This window comes from Denticeps clupeoides, unplaced genomic scaffold (assembly GCF_900700375.1).
Source record: "Denticeps clupeoides unplaced genomic scaffold, fDenClu1.1, whole genome shotgun sequence".
NCBI classification, from domain to species: Eukaryota; Metazoa; Chordata; class Actinopteri; order Clupeiformes; family Denticipitidae; genus Denticeps; species Denticeps clupeoides.
Genome location: NW_021630098.1, coordinates 168,583 through 186,956, shown reverse-complemented (window position 1 = coordinate 186,956; position 18,374 = coordinate 168,583). Strand labels below are relative to the sequence as shown.

General features: G+C 44.3%; 2 protein-coding genes across 2 annotated transcripts; both read left to right on the top strand.

The window, feature by feature from the left end:
* Positions 1–359: 359 nt before the first annotated feature.
* Positions 360–2,318, top strand: LOC114783510 (uncharacterized). Its single transcript, XM_028968968.1, has one exon. It carries the CDS (start codon positions 680–682, stop codon positions 2,075–2,077), a length of 1,398 nt encoding a protein of 465 aa, XP_028824801.1. The 5' UTR covers positions 360–679; the 3' UTR covers positions 2,078–2,318.
* Positions 2,319–3,031: 713 nt separating this feature from the next.
* Positions 3,032–6,798, top strand: LOC114783507 (uncharacterized). The gene is given in 2 exon segments (XM_028968966.1): positions 3,032–3,979; positions 3,981–6,798. Coding segments are annotated over 2 exon segments (3,177 nt in total). The 5' UTR covers positions 3,032–3,046; the 3' UTR covers positions 6,225–6,798.
* The last annotated feature ends 11,576 nt before the right edge of the window (positions 6,799–18,374 follow it).

Below are 18,374 nucleotides of genomic sequence, written 5' to 3'. Positions count from 1 at the left end.
ATTCTCGGCGAACAACTGATCGAGATGCATTATGTGATAGATGTCACTTACCCTTCTAAGGAAGCAGCGGAACAAAAGAAATTACTCGACACCACCGCCACAAAAATACTGATAGAAAAAGGCCAGACCAAAGAGAGTAGTGGGAATTGGGGCATAATATTTCGCTCCATAGCGCGAGAAGCTAAGAAAAAAGAGGGAGAAGCGGGAAGAATGTTGGAAAGTGCTGGGCTGTTTAGTCGACAAAAACATAAGAAGGAACAAGAAACACAAAAGAACAAAAGGATAAAATACAATAAATTCGCGGGATGGTGGGAACTCGCCAAAGTTCGCATGAAAAAGGAAAAAGAGGCACCACCTCCATATACCCCTGACCCAACAGCGCCTCCACCTCCCAGGGTGCCTGCATCAATATATCCTGTCCTAGAAGTCACGGGGGGGCATCTTAACCTGTCCCGCCGAAGGTGTATCGTCCACCACACCTTCATTAGGAACTGACACCGTAAAAGCAGATCCACTGGTACCGCAACCCGTTGCACCATTCCAACATGCAGGGGCACGGTACCAGGCCAAACACAGCAAGCCCCAACAGTCCCCCACGACTGTGGAAAGGTCAGAAGCTACCTACAGGAGAGAATCTGCTTCACCACCCGACTCGGGTTCAAACCCTGAAACAGTTACGATGTACCTCAAAGGTAACTGGCAACCAATGACAGGCCAGCTTGTGAACATGCAGACTGCCGGAGAGGAACTTGCAGACTTAATGATTCAGGCTGTAAAGGAGGCTAAGGCAGAACAGGGAACTGAGGATAGAGAATCAATAGCTTATAGGACCAGGGGAAGAATTAGAACTAAAGGATCTGACTGCAAACAGACCAAGGAGGAAGGGGATGAGATAGAAGGGGACGAAAATGAAGAAGAGGAAGATGAGGAAAATAATGGACTTGAGTTGAAAGGGGTAGCAGGGGTTTATCCACTGATCCAGAGAAAGCCAGGGGAAAGGCCTGTGTATCAGCCATACACTTTAGGGGACATCACAGGGCTAGTTCACAAATTACCAAACATACACGACGGAGCACATCCATGGTTAGTGGCCTTGGAAAAACACACTGCCGGCGTCGACCTAGCCTTGGGTGACATTAGAGCAATATTGACCATGTGTTCCTCCAAGTCTCAACTGATAGCCGTAGAACGAGATGCAGGTACTCTCCAAACCCCCAATGAAGTTCCTATATATAATGTTCTTGACAACCTTAATCGCGCTCTAAGACAGTCCTTTCCACTGAAAGACGCAGCCGGAGGAATGACTAGAATTAAATGGGACCGTAAATCGAACCCACCTGCTTACTTAGATCAGGCAATAGATGACTGGACGGGAAGGACAGGGCAGCACCCCGGGACACAGGGACCGATGTCGATTCTGTTCAGAAGGGCAGTGTTAAAGGGGATTCCGGAGGCAGTAGCAGACAGAATGGAAGACAATCCAGATTTGCAAGATTGTGATTTTCCTACATGGAGAAAACACCTGCTCTTTAACCTTAACAAATGTCAGGATAAGGACTCCAGTAAGGGAGAAACTGTGGAAGACCTGCAACAACAGTTACTCCGAATGCAAATACAACAAGCTAAAAAAGAATTAGGTAGCAAACCAGAAAAACCAAAAAAGCAGCTAGTGGCCGCAGTTGCACCACACCCCCCTCAGCCGCCAATGCCGTCTTTCCCTTCTGGTGGGTGGCAGCCTCCGCCACAGTACCCCCAACATTCGGCGTACTCTCCACCTGTCCCTTACGGACAGGCTGGTCCCCCTATGGGGGAGAGAAGGGGTGGTTTCAGAGGGAGAGGTCAGTGGAGGGGTGGAAACGGGGGACAAACCACAGGCTGCTTCACCTGTGGAGATCCCAGCCACTGGGCCCGAACCTGCCCTCACAGGCCCACTGGCCTACCAGCCAGGGGAACTCCATATCAGCGCCGTCCCGCACAGCGAGGGAGATTCCAACAGCCGCGTGGAGGTCCGGGAGGCTTTCCGGCCCCACAAATGCCCATGACAAGTTGGGACCACTTTGAGGGTGGTTCCCATTAGGACACCCCACAGACTGCCCTAGACAGTGTGGTGCCTACGGCGGATCCCATGCTGTCTATAACTGTAGACGGACTGCAAAAAGACTTCCTGGTGGACACAGGGGCTACACACTCCACAGTCCGGTCCGTATCGCGAGGTAAACTTTCCAACCTCACTACTACAGTCGTGGGCATCTCTGGGGATCCAAGGGTTCTGCCGTTCACCACACCACTTCCTACAGTCGTTGGCAACCAGACACTGTTACACAGTTACATTTGTTCCAAGGACGTACCGGTCAACCTCCTCGGCCGAGACCTATTGATACGACTGGGGGCCAGTATCACTTGCTCCCCACAGGGCCTAACTGTGTCCTTGCCAGCAGGAACGATCCTTCCGTGTCGCGAGATGGTTGAAGGAAATGGACAGTTTCTTTTACATCCCGCTCAGGATGTGTCTCCCACAGCAGACATCTACTGGGCTATGCTGAACTCTGAACCAAGTGCGTCCCCAGGTGTACTGACAATGTTCCAGCAGTGGCGGCCGTGGCTCTCCCAGCTCCATCCTTACGTGCCTCCTCCTGACCCACCCCATCTCACTCTTTTTTATGACAGACATGACACCACCTGGTATCAGCACCAGTTCCAGGATAATTGTGAGGGTCATCAGTGGTCTGTCACTAGTACATGCCTTTTTGCGGCTCCGGAGGGTGTTGCGGCGGCTGTTACTCTCACACCGGAACAGGAACAGTGGTATATGATGTCCGCTGAGGCAGTCCCACACATTTCGTTAGCCCTAAACCCTGGACATCAGGCCAAGGAATTAGGTGGAATAGTAAAACGAGCAATTGCAGCAACCGATTGGGTCAATACTAGATTACCATATGTTTTATTCTCGGAATCCACTTCAACTTACCAAATTTTGCCCACTTCGTCCTTGATCAACTCCGCTGTGTTGCATCATGACACCTTGTCTCGGTCTCATGGTAGAGAAATGACGGACCATTGCGATTCACAGTCAATTCTTGATTCCATTCCACGTTCCCTGTGGTCTCAAGGACCTACCGACGTTGGTTGTGTCGGCATCCCTCCAGTCACTTTTACGTTGCATACTTCCGCTCCCTTGTGGCAGTCTCAATATCCACACAAACCCCAGGCGGAAGCCGGCATTGCTGAGACCATTGAGGGTCTAATCGATGCTGGGGTCCTCGAACCGTCTGGATCCCCCTGGAACACTCCCATTCTCCCTGTCGAAAAGAAGGGTACAGGTAAATATCGTATGGTCCATGACCTCAGGAGAATCAATTCCCTCCTGGGGACTACATCTCTCCCGGTGCCCAATCCTTATGTTGCCCTGGCCAACCTGCCTCCGTCACACGCCTGGTTCTCATGCATAGATTTAGCCAACGCTTTCTTCTGCCTTCCATTGGCGGAGTCCTTGAGAGATGTCTTTTCATTCACTTTTAGGGGCCACCAATGGCGCTACACTCGCTTACCCCAAGGGTTTGCTCTCTCGCCCGGTCTTTTCAATCAACATCTGAAGGCTATCCTAGCTAAATGCCCACTCCCATCTGACTGTTTCCTGGTCCAATATGTTGACGACTTACTACTTTCTGCCCCCACGGCAGACGTTTGCCTACAAGCAACTCGCTCACTATTGACCTTTCTAGCAGAAGTCGGCTTCAAAGTTAGTAGGTCCAAGCTACAATGTTGCCGCAAACAAGTTTCCTTCTTAGGGCGCATGGTTGCTCAGACAGGGGTCTCTCTATCTAAAGACCATCGAAATTCTATTCTACACCATCCACGTCCACATTCTGTCAAGGACATGCTCTCCTTCTTAGGTCTGACTGGCTTTAGTAGAAATTATATCCCTGATTACGTGGGTCTCACTACCCCTCTCAGGGCTCTTGTGAACGCAAAAGGCATGAAAAAACCTCCACGCACCATTAGAATGGACCTATGAAACTGAACAATGTTTCATCACTCTCAAACAACGACTTTCCGTGGCCTCTGACCTAGCAATCCCGGACTATGCGTTGACTTTTCATTTGGATGTTTCTGGAACAGATACTCACGTCAATGGTGTACTGTTCCAGAAAAAAGGGGGAGAGAGACGTGTACTCACATATGTCAGTGTCATGCTAGACAATATTGAACAACGACATCCATCATGCACCCAACATGCGGCAGGACTAGCTAAAATCATCACTAAAACAGCTCACATAGTCATGAACCATCCTTTGAAAATACTGACGGCACACAGCGTCGTAGCCTATGTAACCTCACAGGCCTTCACACTCACACCACTACGACAAAGGCGACTAATGGACATTCTCACTGCTCCACACATTAGCTACTCACACGAAGGTATAAACATGGCTGATCACATGGCATCAGGTATTCCACACGAATGTGAAAAGAATGTACAGAAAGATGAAAACATTAGACCACATCTACAAGCTGAACCATTTGTAGATGCTACAATTGAGTGGTTTACCGACGGATGTTGTTTTAGAACAGACCAAGGAACGTTGCAGGCAGCATGGGCAATAGTAGAACAGAAGGAAATGAAATGGGAAGTGGTCAAGGCAGAAAAACTGGAAGGACCTCAATCAGCACAAAGAGCAGAATTAAGAGCAGTCATTGAAGCATTGAAATTGGCACAAGGCCGAAAGGTTAACATCTACAGTGATTCGGCCTATGTAGTAGGGGCAGTCCATGTAGAGCTAAGGCAGTGGATGAGAGCAGGATTCCTCACAGCTGGTGGAAAACCGATAAAACATGAGGAAGAAATGAAAGAATTAGCCGAAGCCCTGTTACAGCCAGAAAAGGTGGCAGTCATAAAATGTAAAGGTCACAGCACTGGAACGGACCTGATTGCCCAAGGTAACAGACAAGCTGACTTCATAGCGAAACAAACTGCAGGTTACATACCCTCATCCATCATGGTAATGGACTCCCAACCACAACCTCCTGTGGATAACACATCCCTCGAACTAACCACAGCTACCATAAAAGAGTTACAGGAGAAGGCAAGCCCGGAAGAAAAAACGCTTTGGTTAGCCCGAGGGGCTACCAATACTGATTTGTGGAGAGGTCCGGATGGGAGACCCATCCTACCTCCAGGAGTAAGGCAAACAGCCATGGAGGAGGCTCACGGGGTGGGACATGTAGGTGCAACCCAAATAATGAAGAATCTGTCCACTTGGTGGCATCCCCAGTTGCATGATATGGCCCAGTACCTAGTGAGAACCTGCACGGAATGCAACCTGTACGGAATAAAACCCACATTGAAACCCATGTTGGGCATCTTCCCAATTCCACTGTGCCCAGGAAAAGAAATTGTGATTGACTACACGGATATGGTTGAACGGGTAGGACGACATAGGTACCTTCTGGTCATGGTGGATGCATTCTCGGGCTGGCCAGAAGCCTGGCCCGTGACTAGAGAAGATAGCAAAACGGTGGTCAAGTGCCTGATTAACTATTACATCCCGCAACACGGGTTTCCTGAAACCATTAGGTCAGACAATGGAACTCATTTCAAAAATAAGGATCTGCAAACAGTTGAATCTGCCTTAGGGTTAAAACACAAGTTTGGCACGGTTTACCATCCTCAATCACAAGGTAAAGTGGAAAGAATGAACCTATCACTCAAAACTAAATTGGCAAAAATCTGTGCACAGACCAAAATGTCCTGGGTTGACGCGTTACCATTGGCTTTAATGTCTATTCGTAGCTCGGTGAATAAAACCTCGGGGTACACGCCTTTTGAGTTAGAACATGGACGTCCCTTTCCTGGTCCTTCGTCACGACTGTTTATGACTACTGAAGCATCTGAAAAACTGTCTCCAAAAGCATATTTTAACATTTTACAAAGTGTTCTCTCCCAGCATTCTACGCAGGTCACAGGCCGAGGGTCCCAGCCGCCTGCAGGCAACCCCCCGAGTCCAGGGATAGAATACGTACTCCTGAAGGTGACCAAACGGAAATGGAGTGAACCCCGTTGGACAGGGCCCTACCAGATCACCGAGAGGACGTCACATGCTGTTCGGCTCAAAGGAAAAGGAGACACCTGGTTTCACCTCTCCCAGTGTGCGGCTGCACCTGAACCAGGCCGGACTGTCCCGGAGATCCAGGATGCCCTAAGAGCAGATACTGGACACAACTGACCCCAAAATACGACCGGCTGGTTGTACATTTCCAAAGGGGGATTACCTCACTTTGCGTCCTATCATACTAGTTCCTACATTTTACTACTCTTAATTTGCATTTACTCAGTGTTCATATTGTTTTATATATTTTCTCTATAACCATGTCTTGGCCATTTCCAGACATTATGACCTGGAAACAGAGAGCTGTCGTCTTTCTGGTCTTTTGTGCACTGGCCAGTGATGACGAAGAAGGTGTCATGTGGTCCCATGTCTAAATACTCTTTTGATTGTTTCTTCCTTCTTTTTGTATCATTACGGTTATTTTCTTATCATGTATTCCTGTTAGGTTACGGACGATTCAGGCCGACCCAGGGCAGGGTGGCTGTCATGTCTGTTTACTCCTCACTATAACCTTAAAAGACCCAGAGGAGATGTTCCAGCTTGACTATATGTCCGTTCTGTTTTATTGAACTATTAAATATAGTTCAAAAGGGGGAATTGTAGAAATATACTGCTTTGACATATGTTACTTTGCTAAAGACTGGTAAAACATCTGTTATCAGATGTCGTGCAAACAAAGGAACAAAAGACTCACTCAAAGAGGAAGTGGAACATATCACTCAAAGAGGAAGTGAAACAAGACAACCGTACCCGACAGTGTTAAAACTGTCAACTTTGCACCTTGTGGTTTGACCCTGCTGAAGGGGTTATCTGCCCCTGCCAGAAGACAGTACAAACAACCAGAAGACCCCAAAAGAAGACCCCACCCCAAAAAGACTTTGTTTGTCAGTACCTATAAAAGAGCTGAGCACGCACTGAAACATCGGAATCTGTACACAGAGTGCTAGTGGTTGTCTTCTGTGAACATTAAAGATTCCCCCTTCTGCGCAGACTGAGTCTTGAGTCTTCATTCTTTCTCAGCCTTGAGCAATGCATCCTCCAACAAAGAACCTGGGTTGAAGGACCCGCGGAGAAGACCAATAATCTCACAAATTTATTCCTTCAAAAGTAATCTCGCGGGATGTGACCCGAGTTTGACACGTGTACCTTAAGGGCTCATTTTAAAGTGCGCCTAATGAAATGTTTTTATTAGGCTATTTGTAAAAAAGTTCGTGCGTAACTGCTTTTACAAAGTTTACGGGCAGGATTTCTCTCTCTGAACGGGGCGCGTCTTTTTGGCGCTTTACGGCAGAGTCGTGAAAACCCGGCAGATTCTGGCACTGACTGCGGCGGAGACGTGAGGATGATGGCGACGGTGTCCGTGGCGTTCTAGACAGTTTTAACTCAGCAAGTAAAAAAAATGACACTACAAGCAGTGCGGCGCCTGGCGAAACCAGACCGGAGAGAAACAAAGAGCCAGAAAGGAAAGGAGGCGAGTTCCATCTACTCCAAGCTGCGAGTCATCACCCCAACTTTGCACCTCTGAGTGAGTGATGTTGTCCCCTTCATTAATATTTCTTTATTCTTTATAGGTAGAATTTGGGGGAGTTATTGCACGTTGAAGGCAGTGAATGCTGTTACACAGTAAAGATGCATACAAATTTACAAAAAAAGGTTTTATGTGAATTACACAGTTTAAAATAACTTCTAAAGTGGAGTTTGAGACCACTGCTCTATGGTAATGCAGCTTTGAGTTATTTAATTTGGAATGTTAACTAGTTTAGTAAATCAGTACGTTAGTTCTGTTGGTATTACATGAACTATAGAACGTTGTTAGTTGTAGTAACTGTTTCTGAATGTACATTTATACAGGGTGTCACAGATGGTCCCGTTTCCTTCCAGTGTTGCGCAAACCACCAGTTTTTGGAAAGGCAGCGCATTTTTAAAAAGGAAATTGGGAGATGCTTCCAACCTCGCTGCCCGATGAGTTTATTTTAATCTGCCAGGATTTATGAACTGAACAATACCTTGGTGTGCCAGAACACACACACACACACTAATTTCCCATTTTAGGTTTGAATCTGTTAAACTAGTTATATTTTAACACCCTTGTAATTATCACATTAGTTTTCATCCCGAAACTGAGATGAACAAGTACTGAGACAGAGACGTGAGACTGTGGGGAGATTATTTCAGTGTCAGATTACACTGCCGGCTTTTAACTGTGGAAAAGAAAAATGAAAATGAGATGCTTTGCTGCATAGATGCAGATGGAGTTAACCTTCATCTTCAGTGGGGTTTAATGTAGTATTCATGTGAATAAAATGAGCTTTAATTCCACCCCCCGTGGAGTGGGCCAGGGTCCACCGCGGACGACACAACATACAGGTAAAAGTGTTCTGTTTTTTTACACTACAGTTCAAACTTTGTGGATCATTCAGTAATTGACTTGTTTTTCGATTAAAAGTATAGAAAAATTACTGGGAAGATATGAAATAGTTATGGACAAACATTGAAATAATGATGTATTCAAACCCACATCTGTTGTGTCATGAAGGCCAATTTTGTTTCTTCATTCAGTGCTGTACTAAGATTATTGAAAGGGTTTTATAATAATCAATGATTTTTGGATCAATGTCAGTCTCTTGTCAGCAGCCATCAGTGCCATGAACCTATCTGCCTGCTATTCCTCCTCCCAGGTAACACCTTGCTTCACCTTTTCATGTCCGGATAGCCATTAGTATTCTGCCTGTTTCAGATGCAACTCTGCTACACTCTGTACAGCCCCCAGCGTATGTTAACCCAGTACAGCAGCAACAGCTACTGCAGCCACGTATTTCTGTCATAATGTCCATGTTATAGCGTGTCGTCCAATCCCATCCATGACCACCAGGTGGAGTTCTAACTAGAAGCACAGTAATGGAGGTTCCCACTCAGACCTATAATCAGGTACCTGATATTTTATGTTCCCAGCATGTAGATCTTCCTTCGGTTAGTTCCCAGTCACCCCAAGAACATACTGACGATGTATAGAAGCCCCTTCATTTCCTAATTTCGTTCATGATGATCCTTTAGAGTTTGCTATGTTGAAAATGGCTCTGCATAACTTCATCATGAATCTGAGCATAGCCCACTTCCATACAAACATGCTCTGACAGCCCTTCAGCAAAGATATGGGCAGCCCCACCACTTAGTATTGAGAGAAATAAGCACAATTCTTAATTGACCTCCGGTGCGCTCGGGTCTTAGTAGGCCTGCTCCAGTCTCTGGACACTAATCAGGTAGCTGCAGAGTCGGGCAGTTCTTCACATGTACAGCAGCTCCTGGCCAAGCACTCTTCAGACCTCATGGCAACCTTTGCCAGACATGCCTGCACAGCAAAGCCGGATACCTCCTACAACCTTGTGGGTTTTGCAGAGTGGCTTGAACAGGAATCTGAGTGCCAGATGGTGGCAGCTCAAGAGAGTCAGAGACCGAAACGAGAGCTGAATGTCACCGGGAGGAGACCAGGCGGAACACCATACTGCATGGGGAATTTTTTTTGGGAGCAAATGCGTCAATAGAGCCTTGGGTCTGGGTAGAGCTCCTAAATGAATGAACTGGAAGGCAAGGTGTCATACAAAATACAGAATACATAAACTGGCAAATTTGAGAAGTGATTTTTATTGTCTTGGTTCGTTATAAAAGTCAGACATGTATTTATGAATAAATTGATAGAGAAGCCTTTTGTTAACATAACATTTTGAACATACAAGTAGGCTATCTCCATATAGGTATTTTTTCCTTCAAAATGAACTTAAACTACACTCGTACTACAAGCATGAGGTGGGGTGGGAAGACAGATGCTCTGGTCTGTAATTTTCAGAGAAGTGTGATTTAATTAGCTCGGAACCACGTCAAAATATGGCAGTGACTTTGCTGAGGGGCTGAATGCAACATCTAGTGTATATATCTACGAGGTGTGTCTATGGTAAAGAGTTTTGCGCACCAAAGGAACAGAAAATATGTCACATGACATTTCGGTCATGGAAAATGAGAGAGAGAACACTTAAATGCAGATAATACACAATACTAACAGTCTGTATAATGTTTTTCTTTCCTTACGATTTTTCTTGCCATTATAAGTGATCTCAAACTCTGAACCGTGCTGTGAACAGACCCTCAGTAACGTTTGAAGGCCAGCACTGTATGGACAGAAGATCATTAAATCATCTGCACACGTCAGGTTATTGATTATAGTTCCACCGACTACACATCCATGTACATATTAAAAAGAAGAGATGACAGAACACTTCCTTTACTAACCACATGACAAACATCAAAAGGGACAGACACACAGTTACCCCATTTAACATACGTAGACTGATGAGTGAATCAAAAGGATAGAATCTTAATTAAGGAGTTGGGGACCCCACTGTATTGTAACGTATAAAATAACGTCTCATGAGTCGCACAATCAAACTCTTTCCAGAACCTTCTGTACAGAGTCTGAATCCCCAAAAATAAGGATTTTAAAACATAAAAACATAACATTTAAATTTAAAAAATTAAAAAATAACCATTCAGATGACAACAGGAACAATAAGTCTCATAATCCACAGTAAAATAGATAAAAATAGATAAAAAAGACAAATGCATGAATTTGGATGTGATCTTTGTAGAAAATTAAACAGATTCTGAAATGTCCAAAAAATGAATCTACTGCTGACTGTAAAGAAAATGCTAAATATCTAAATGCTAGGCATCTACGTTGCCATTAATTTGTAATGCTCTTCACGATTCTATCTATTATTAATTTCTATTTAATATGACCAAATTGGTCTTTATTGGTCATTTTAATATATTAGGATTCTTTAAGGCAGGGGTGTCAAAATCGTGGTCCGTGAGATCACTTTAAATATTCATTATTAAGGCCCAGAGATACGAAGCGCTAATAACACACAAACTTCAGATCCTCAGCGAACTCAGTGCGAAAGTGTGCACTGCATTATGGGACCTGTAGTTTGTACGTCATTTAGTTGAACCTGCTAAAAAATCCTACCTGCTTGAGCACATGTTGAATTTCAGTTAAAAGTACGGCATTTTTGGAAAACACCACTTCCACACTGTCAGAGTGGAAATCACCGTACACCATCATCATGGGCTGGTATGGGCTGGTACTTCAGATTTACAATCTGAAGTAAAATCTGAAGTAAAATTATGCAAATTTAAAGACTTTTATGCTTTAAAAAGCACATGCATTCCTTTTGACAGATTTACTGTATGTCTTTTACACAACTGATGGGTTTCTGTAGAAGTGTTCACCAAACAAATACCAGAAGTGTATCTCTATCCTCAATACAAATTTTTTATATCAAATTTAATGTGTAATATCAAGCTGTTTTTATTCTGGTTGCAATTTTACTGACTCAAACTTTATGTTTCTGAAACAGATATCAGTGATAATGAAGATGACAGTAGAAGTTCCTCTTGGACACCAGGGAACACGTCACTCAGATGGCTCTCTACTACATGCTGCATGCCTATACATCCCTCCACCAGATTGTGAAATTCAAAGTGCCAGGAAGAAAGTATGAACCAGTGGTGGGATTTCTCAACAGATACAGGAGAAGAGGAGGAAACAAGGGCCCACGGCTCCCATTCCAAACCAAGATGTCCACATGACCAATACTTCACACTGGCCAATAATGTAATAATAAAAAAGGGAAGGTGCAGGGTTCCTGGGTTCACAGGAATACCCAAAGTTATGTGCAAAAATGCAACGTACACCTTTTATTCCACAGCAGAGAATAACATGTTGTTTGTTCATTTTTTACTTATTTCATGATTTTTTAAAAATAATATATTTACTGATTGTACATCAAATTTGAACTTAATCTCATGAAAAACAAAAAAAGCCTGTTGTGGTTTGTTCATACTGTCAAGGCCGATCCAGGGGGTGCATTCACTGACATGGGGCTGGAGCTGGAAGCAGACTGTGGGGTGAATATACATGTGGGCAGCGCTTCATGGAAACAGGGCAAAGGCAGAGGTGATCTGGAACAACTTCTGTTTGCCATGTTGATGCTCATGCAGCAAGGCAGGTATGTGAAAGAGTTCAGTAACAGGCAGCGCCACGCACCGGCAACAGGTGGGAAGAAGTAGCAAGCATCTGGTCACCGTGGTGATGTGCACACTGCAGCAAGGAGCCAGGCTGGAGACGGGGTTAAGGAGACTAGTTGTGGGGGTTCCTGTGTGTGCCCCTACCAACAGTGATATGTGCCACAGCTACAAATAAAAAAAGATTTTTCTGTTCAGTTATATTTATTTTTCCAGAGGCATTCATCCTCCATTCATATTTAATATAACTCAAGCATTAAATAAACACAAAACAATGTTTATGTCTTATTTCATCACATGAAAAATAGCCCATCATTTCGATATGAGCAATTATGACTGGAATATCACAGGTTAATATTCATAAATCAGCAAGGAGTCACCGCGCTCAGCTCACATACGTTCAGGTGATATATTTCCCAAAATATGAGTACATTCTGAGCACAAAACAAAACTTTATCGTCGCCAGTATACTTTAAAAGCACGACTTCCCTCCTTTACAAACGCTGGCGCCATTTTACATTTACAGCATTTATCCCCTGATCCAGAGGAACTTACAACCAGTAGTTACAGGGACAGTCCCAGCGTCACTTAAAATCGCATCATGACACAGCGCCACTAGTGTCACACATTACGGTGTAATGTCACGTAATACAGTGAAACACCCCACTTCTTGTCGCGGGGTTCAGCGCGACAAGTGGGCGTGGTTAACGCTGTCACTTCAGACGCGCAAACCGGACAAAACAGCGGCTTTCAGAGCGCACCATAATTCAGGAATAGGTGAGGAGGGGGAATAAAAAAGGGTTAAACACTTAGAGGGGCAGGAGCAGGTAAAATAGTTCCATCGGTGAGCTTACCTGTACAGGCCGAAGTGATTGAGGTGGCCTCACATTTTCCTGATCAAAATAAATGTCATTATGAAGGAAACACTGCGTGCACGAGTCGAAATAGCTTCTACCCTGTCTAGCAATTACTGGGCGACTGAGTTGTTCTAAAAACTGGACTTTACAACAAGTTTATTTATTACTGGTTTTAGTATTTAACTGCATGTATTACTTCTTATTACTCCTTTAATGAAGCTTGATCAAATTACCAAATTAACATAAAATCCTTATTTGCTTTATTTAAAATCGCCGTCGCGTTTTATAAGCGCCTCCGTGTTTAATGTTAGATTCGCGCTGCGCCGCACGTCGCGTCGGACGAGAACGTCGTTGTCATGGAAACGGAGTTTGTTGATTCTCAGAGCTGTAAAGCGACCGAGAGGAGCGACATCGTTTTTGGTGAGTAGGGAGTACAATGTTAAAATGTTATTTTTGCGTGGACCGGCTGGTTTGTGACCTCTAACCCTTCAGTGCGGGACCGGCGCCATGTTTTACTAATTAAAATAGTCTCCGTTTATCCAGCCGACATCGGTTTAGCTGCTCTTTCCAGAGCGAATAGGTTTATACTCGCAGCAACAGACTCTCAGACGACTATTCACACAGATATCCTCGTTTATTTATGTATTTCTGCTAATTCGCGGTAAATTTGCATATTTGGCAGCTTCACCTTCACAATTTTGAAAAACGGGGAGAAGCTACTTGGTGTAGTGAGCGAGTAGTACATGAAATAAAATCATTTCGTAGTCTGGTTGTGTGGCTGTCGTTTGCTGTGTTTGCCCGTGTACTTTTACTGCTCAGGAAGGTGAATTCAGGGTTTCTAGATGTACTCTCACTACAAATCACGTGGTGACTAAAGAACTTAAAAAAAGCGACGTGCTCCGGCCAGTGACGTCATTGTGTTTGTGTTTTAATTTAAACAGAGATAGAAGCTGATCAAAGTTAGCAGATTACGATATTCATCCGGATGGAGACCATGACAGAGCAGCGAGGAGGACCCGGACATCCAGGAATCGACAGCAGCAGGAAGACGACAGTCGGCCCAGACCCAGTTCAGCGGTGCGCGGCTGCGTATCTACTGGGTGCTCGGGCCTGGACTAAACCGACTGAGGGTAAAACTTCGCATGTTTTTTGTGTTTTCTTGATTAATGATAAAAACCACTGATCCCTTCATTTACAGTTGAGTTTTGTGAAAGTGAGGTGATTGTGAAGATTTCAGAATCAGTACAGTTTTAAAGTAGATTTTACACTCGTGGTAAATCTTGTTATTGTCTCTGTTGAAGGTTTGGCTATTTTGATTGAGCCAATGCCCCTACCAGCAAAAAGGGCGAAGAAGGTGCAGCAATACCCTGCAGCCAGGAAGCCCCAGCGATACCCCAAGGCCGGAACGTCACAGGTCAACACGTTGACCAAGCTGCCCCTGAGGCGTACTGTAGCCAAGCCGCCTCTCCCCTACACTGCAGCCAAGAGGACCAGACCAGACAGCTTGTCCAGGAGGAACCAGACAAGCTGTCCTTACAGACGACCCCAGCCTGGAACATCCACCATGCTGCCTCTGCCTGTCACCGCTGTGACCAGTTCACCAGAGGCAGGCATGAAGGCCACCGGGACGCAGCCAGACCCCACCACCACCTGGACCCAGCTGCCCCGGGACAAGCTGGTCCGTCTCTTCAGTGCTCAGATGGAAAAGCCGAATCCACCTGTGTGCTTTCCATCTGGGAGGAAACCGCCTTCTCGCCTCATGTCGACCAGCATGATAGCAGAGCGAGAAGACATGAAGAGAGAAGCTCAGCAGCAGCGAGAAAAGGTGGCCAGGATCATGAGGGAGCAGCGACATCCAGGAACCAACAGCAGCAACAGGACAGCGGTCGACCCAGACCCAGTTCAGCGTCCTGCTGCTGCGTATCTACTGGGCGCTCGGACCTGGACGAAACCGACTGAGGGTAAAACTTCATGTGTTTTTGTGGTGTTTTAATTAATGATATTTTTTTTTAATATTGTGATCAACAGTTATATTCTAGTGAGAGTATTCTATACTCTGCTGAGGACCATTTGGAGATTTTTGTCACCACTGTCAAATTTTGGAGATTTTTGTCACCACTGTCAAATTTTGGAGATTTTTGTCACCACCACCAAACCTGACAGTAGTGACGACTGACGCTGGGGACAAAAACCTAGTCTTTCACATGATATGCATAAGTTGTTCACATTATAAATATAGTTTGCCAGACCTCTTCTTTAACAGTATACATTAATGTCATTATCTAATCTAATATATATTTTTTAAAAACAGACAGTGTTGACATGTTATGGTTGTGAAAGTAGCTGTGTCCAAAATTATGAACAAGTTTAAGAGAAAAAGCGACCTTACAGGAACCCTGCACTAGAGCTGAATGTTTGAAAATGGGTCCTCAGGAATGTAGTTGACTCTTTAGTTGCCTGATTTTATTGCTTTTTATAAATATCTGATGGTGGTGACGATAATGTGGGTTTAAGAAGATTGTTATCTCCTATCAAAAGCCAATTGATTTTGTCAGCAGTGGCCAGCATATAATAATTTAAATTAATAATGTTTTTTAGTACACCTAGAAAAGAAGCCTCACAAATGTGCAAAAGACAACCTGATTATTTTTATTCAGTGTTTTCCATCCCAACATGCATTATAATTAATGTTTCAAAATAAGATTTCAGAATCAACTCAGATTTAAAGTAAACAACAATTTTAACAAGCGCATAATTCCCAGTTATCTTGTTAAGTCTTACACGTTACTGTTGTAGATTTTACACTCGTGGTAAATCTTGTCTCTATTGAAGGTTTGGCTATTTTGATTGAGCCAATGCCCCAACCATCAAAAAGGGCGAAGAAGTTGGAGCGACACCCTGCAGCCAGGAAGCCCCAGCGACACCCCAAGGCCGGGATGTCACAGGTCAACACGTTGACCAAGCCGCCTCTCCCCTACACTGCAGCCAGGAGGACCAGTCCAGGCACCTTGTCAGGCAGAGACAAGACGAACTGTCCTTACAGAAGACCCCAGCCTGGGGTGACCAGTTCACCAGAGGCAGGCATGAAGGCCACCGGGACGCAGCCAGACCCAACCACCACCTGGACCCAGCTGCCCCGGGACAAGCTGGTCCGTCTCTTCAGTGCTCAGATGGAAAAGCCGAATCCACCTGTGTGCTTTCCATCTGGGAGGAAACCACCTTCTCGCCTCCTATCGTCCAGCACGATATCAGAGCGAGAAGACAAGAAGAGAGAAGCTCAGCAGCAGCGAGAAGAGGCGGCCAGGATCACTCGTAATGGGATAGACTGCAGCGTACTGGCTGACCGCTGGCACTACCCTTACGTTTGGCCTAATTAATGGGGAAGGAAGTGAGAGATAAGTTAGGAGATATGTAGTAAGTTAGGCCATAATAGTTATTAAGCTATATGTAATAAGTTAGATAATAATAGTATGTAGTAAGTTAGGAAGTAATAGTTAGTTAGTTATATGTAGTAAGTTGGTCTGTCTCTACAGCAGTCGGATGGAAAAGCTGATTCCACCCAGTTCTGCAGCAAGGAGAACCAGGACATGCAGGAATCAACAGCAGCAAGAGGACAACGATCGGTCCAGACCCAGTTCAGCGTCCTGCTGCTGTGTATCTACTGGGCGCTTGGACCTGGACGAGCCGACTGAGGGTAAAACTTCACATGTGTTTTGTGGTGTTTTCTTGCACAAATTAATGATATCAATCATTTTTTAAGTCATTTTTTGTCATTAAGCTTGATTGTCATTAAGTTATCTTGTCTTACATGTTACTGTTAATCAGATGGAAAAGACAAATCCACCCAGTGCTGTGTGCTTTTCATCTGGGAGGAGCGAGAAGACATGAAGAGAGAAGCTCAGCAGCAGCAAGAAGAGGCGTCCAGGATCACTCGTAATGGGATAGACTGCAGCGTACTGGCTGACCGCTGGCACTACCCTTACGTTTGGCCTAATTAATGGGGAAGTAAGTGAGAGGTAAGTTAGGTAATATGTAGTAATTTAGGTTTGTAATAGTTGTTTAGTAAAATGTATTAAGTTAGGTTGTAATAGTTATTAAGTTATATGTAGTAAGTTAGATAATAATAGGTAGTATCTAGTTAGGTAAGTAGTAATAGTTATTAAGTTAGATTTAGTAAGATAGGTTGTAATAGTTAGTAAGTAGTATGTAGCAAGTGAGGTAGTTATAGTTATTTAGTTATATGTAGTAAGTTATCTTATAATAGTTATTAAGTTACCTCCTGGTCTGTCTCTTCAGCACAAAGATGGAAAAGTCGAATCCACCAAGTGCTGTGTGCTTTTCATCTGGGAGGCAACCGCCTTCTCGCCTCACATCGTCCAGCATCATATCAGAGCGAGAAGACATGAAGAGAGAGGCCCAGCGACAGCAAGAAGAGGCGTCCAGGATCTGCAGCAGACTGGCTGACCACTGGCACTACCCTTAAATTTGTCCCAAGTAATAGGTAAGTATGTGAGAGGTAAGCTAGGCTTGTAATAGTTATTTAGTAATATGTGATGTAATTGATATGATGTCTTTTTGTTTACGTGTTCTGTTCTAGTGACACGGTAGTACAGTGCTTGGAGCTGCTGCCTTATAGAAAGAAACTGGGTTCTAGTCCTGGCCCGGGTTCTTTCTGTGTGGAGTTTGCGCACACTGCCCGTGTTCACGTGGGTTTTTCTCCGGGTACTCCGGTTTCCCACACTCAATACATTCAAAACATTATTTCCAATTTAGGCTTGGAAAACCCAAAATCTTCTTTTTCTATTTCTTCTTCTTCTTATTATTATTATTCCATTTTACAGAGCAACAATGATAACACTTTCAGCCTTTCAACCACCACACATTTCAACTATTCACCAGTTTAACCAATTCAACCGCATTTAACCTCTTTCTCTTAATTCCTTCTTCTCCACTCCTCCTTTTTTCTTTCCATCTCTGCTATTCATCCTCCGTAACATGTTTATTTTTTGAACATGCTCCAAACCTCATCTGATTTCATGTGACGCATTGTGGCCAGGCCCAGTTAGCATTTTTAAATTTTAGCATGCTAGCATTAACATTACACTCTTTCTGTTCTTTCCTCTACTCTTTTTGCAATTTTACCCATTCCACAAAATTAACTTATTCTAAAACAATTCCACTCTTCCCTCTTAAATCCTTTTATCCTATCATTTTTTAAACTTTCACTGCTTTCCAAGCCAAAATTGAGTTATAATTAGTTTAAATTGGCAGCTAAATTTAGTCAATCTACTGGTTGTTCTGTGAACCAGTATGAATTGGTAAACCAAACCAA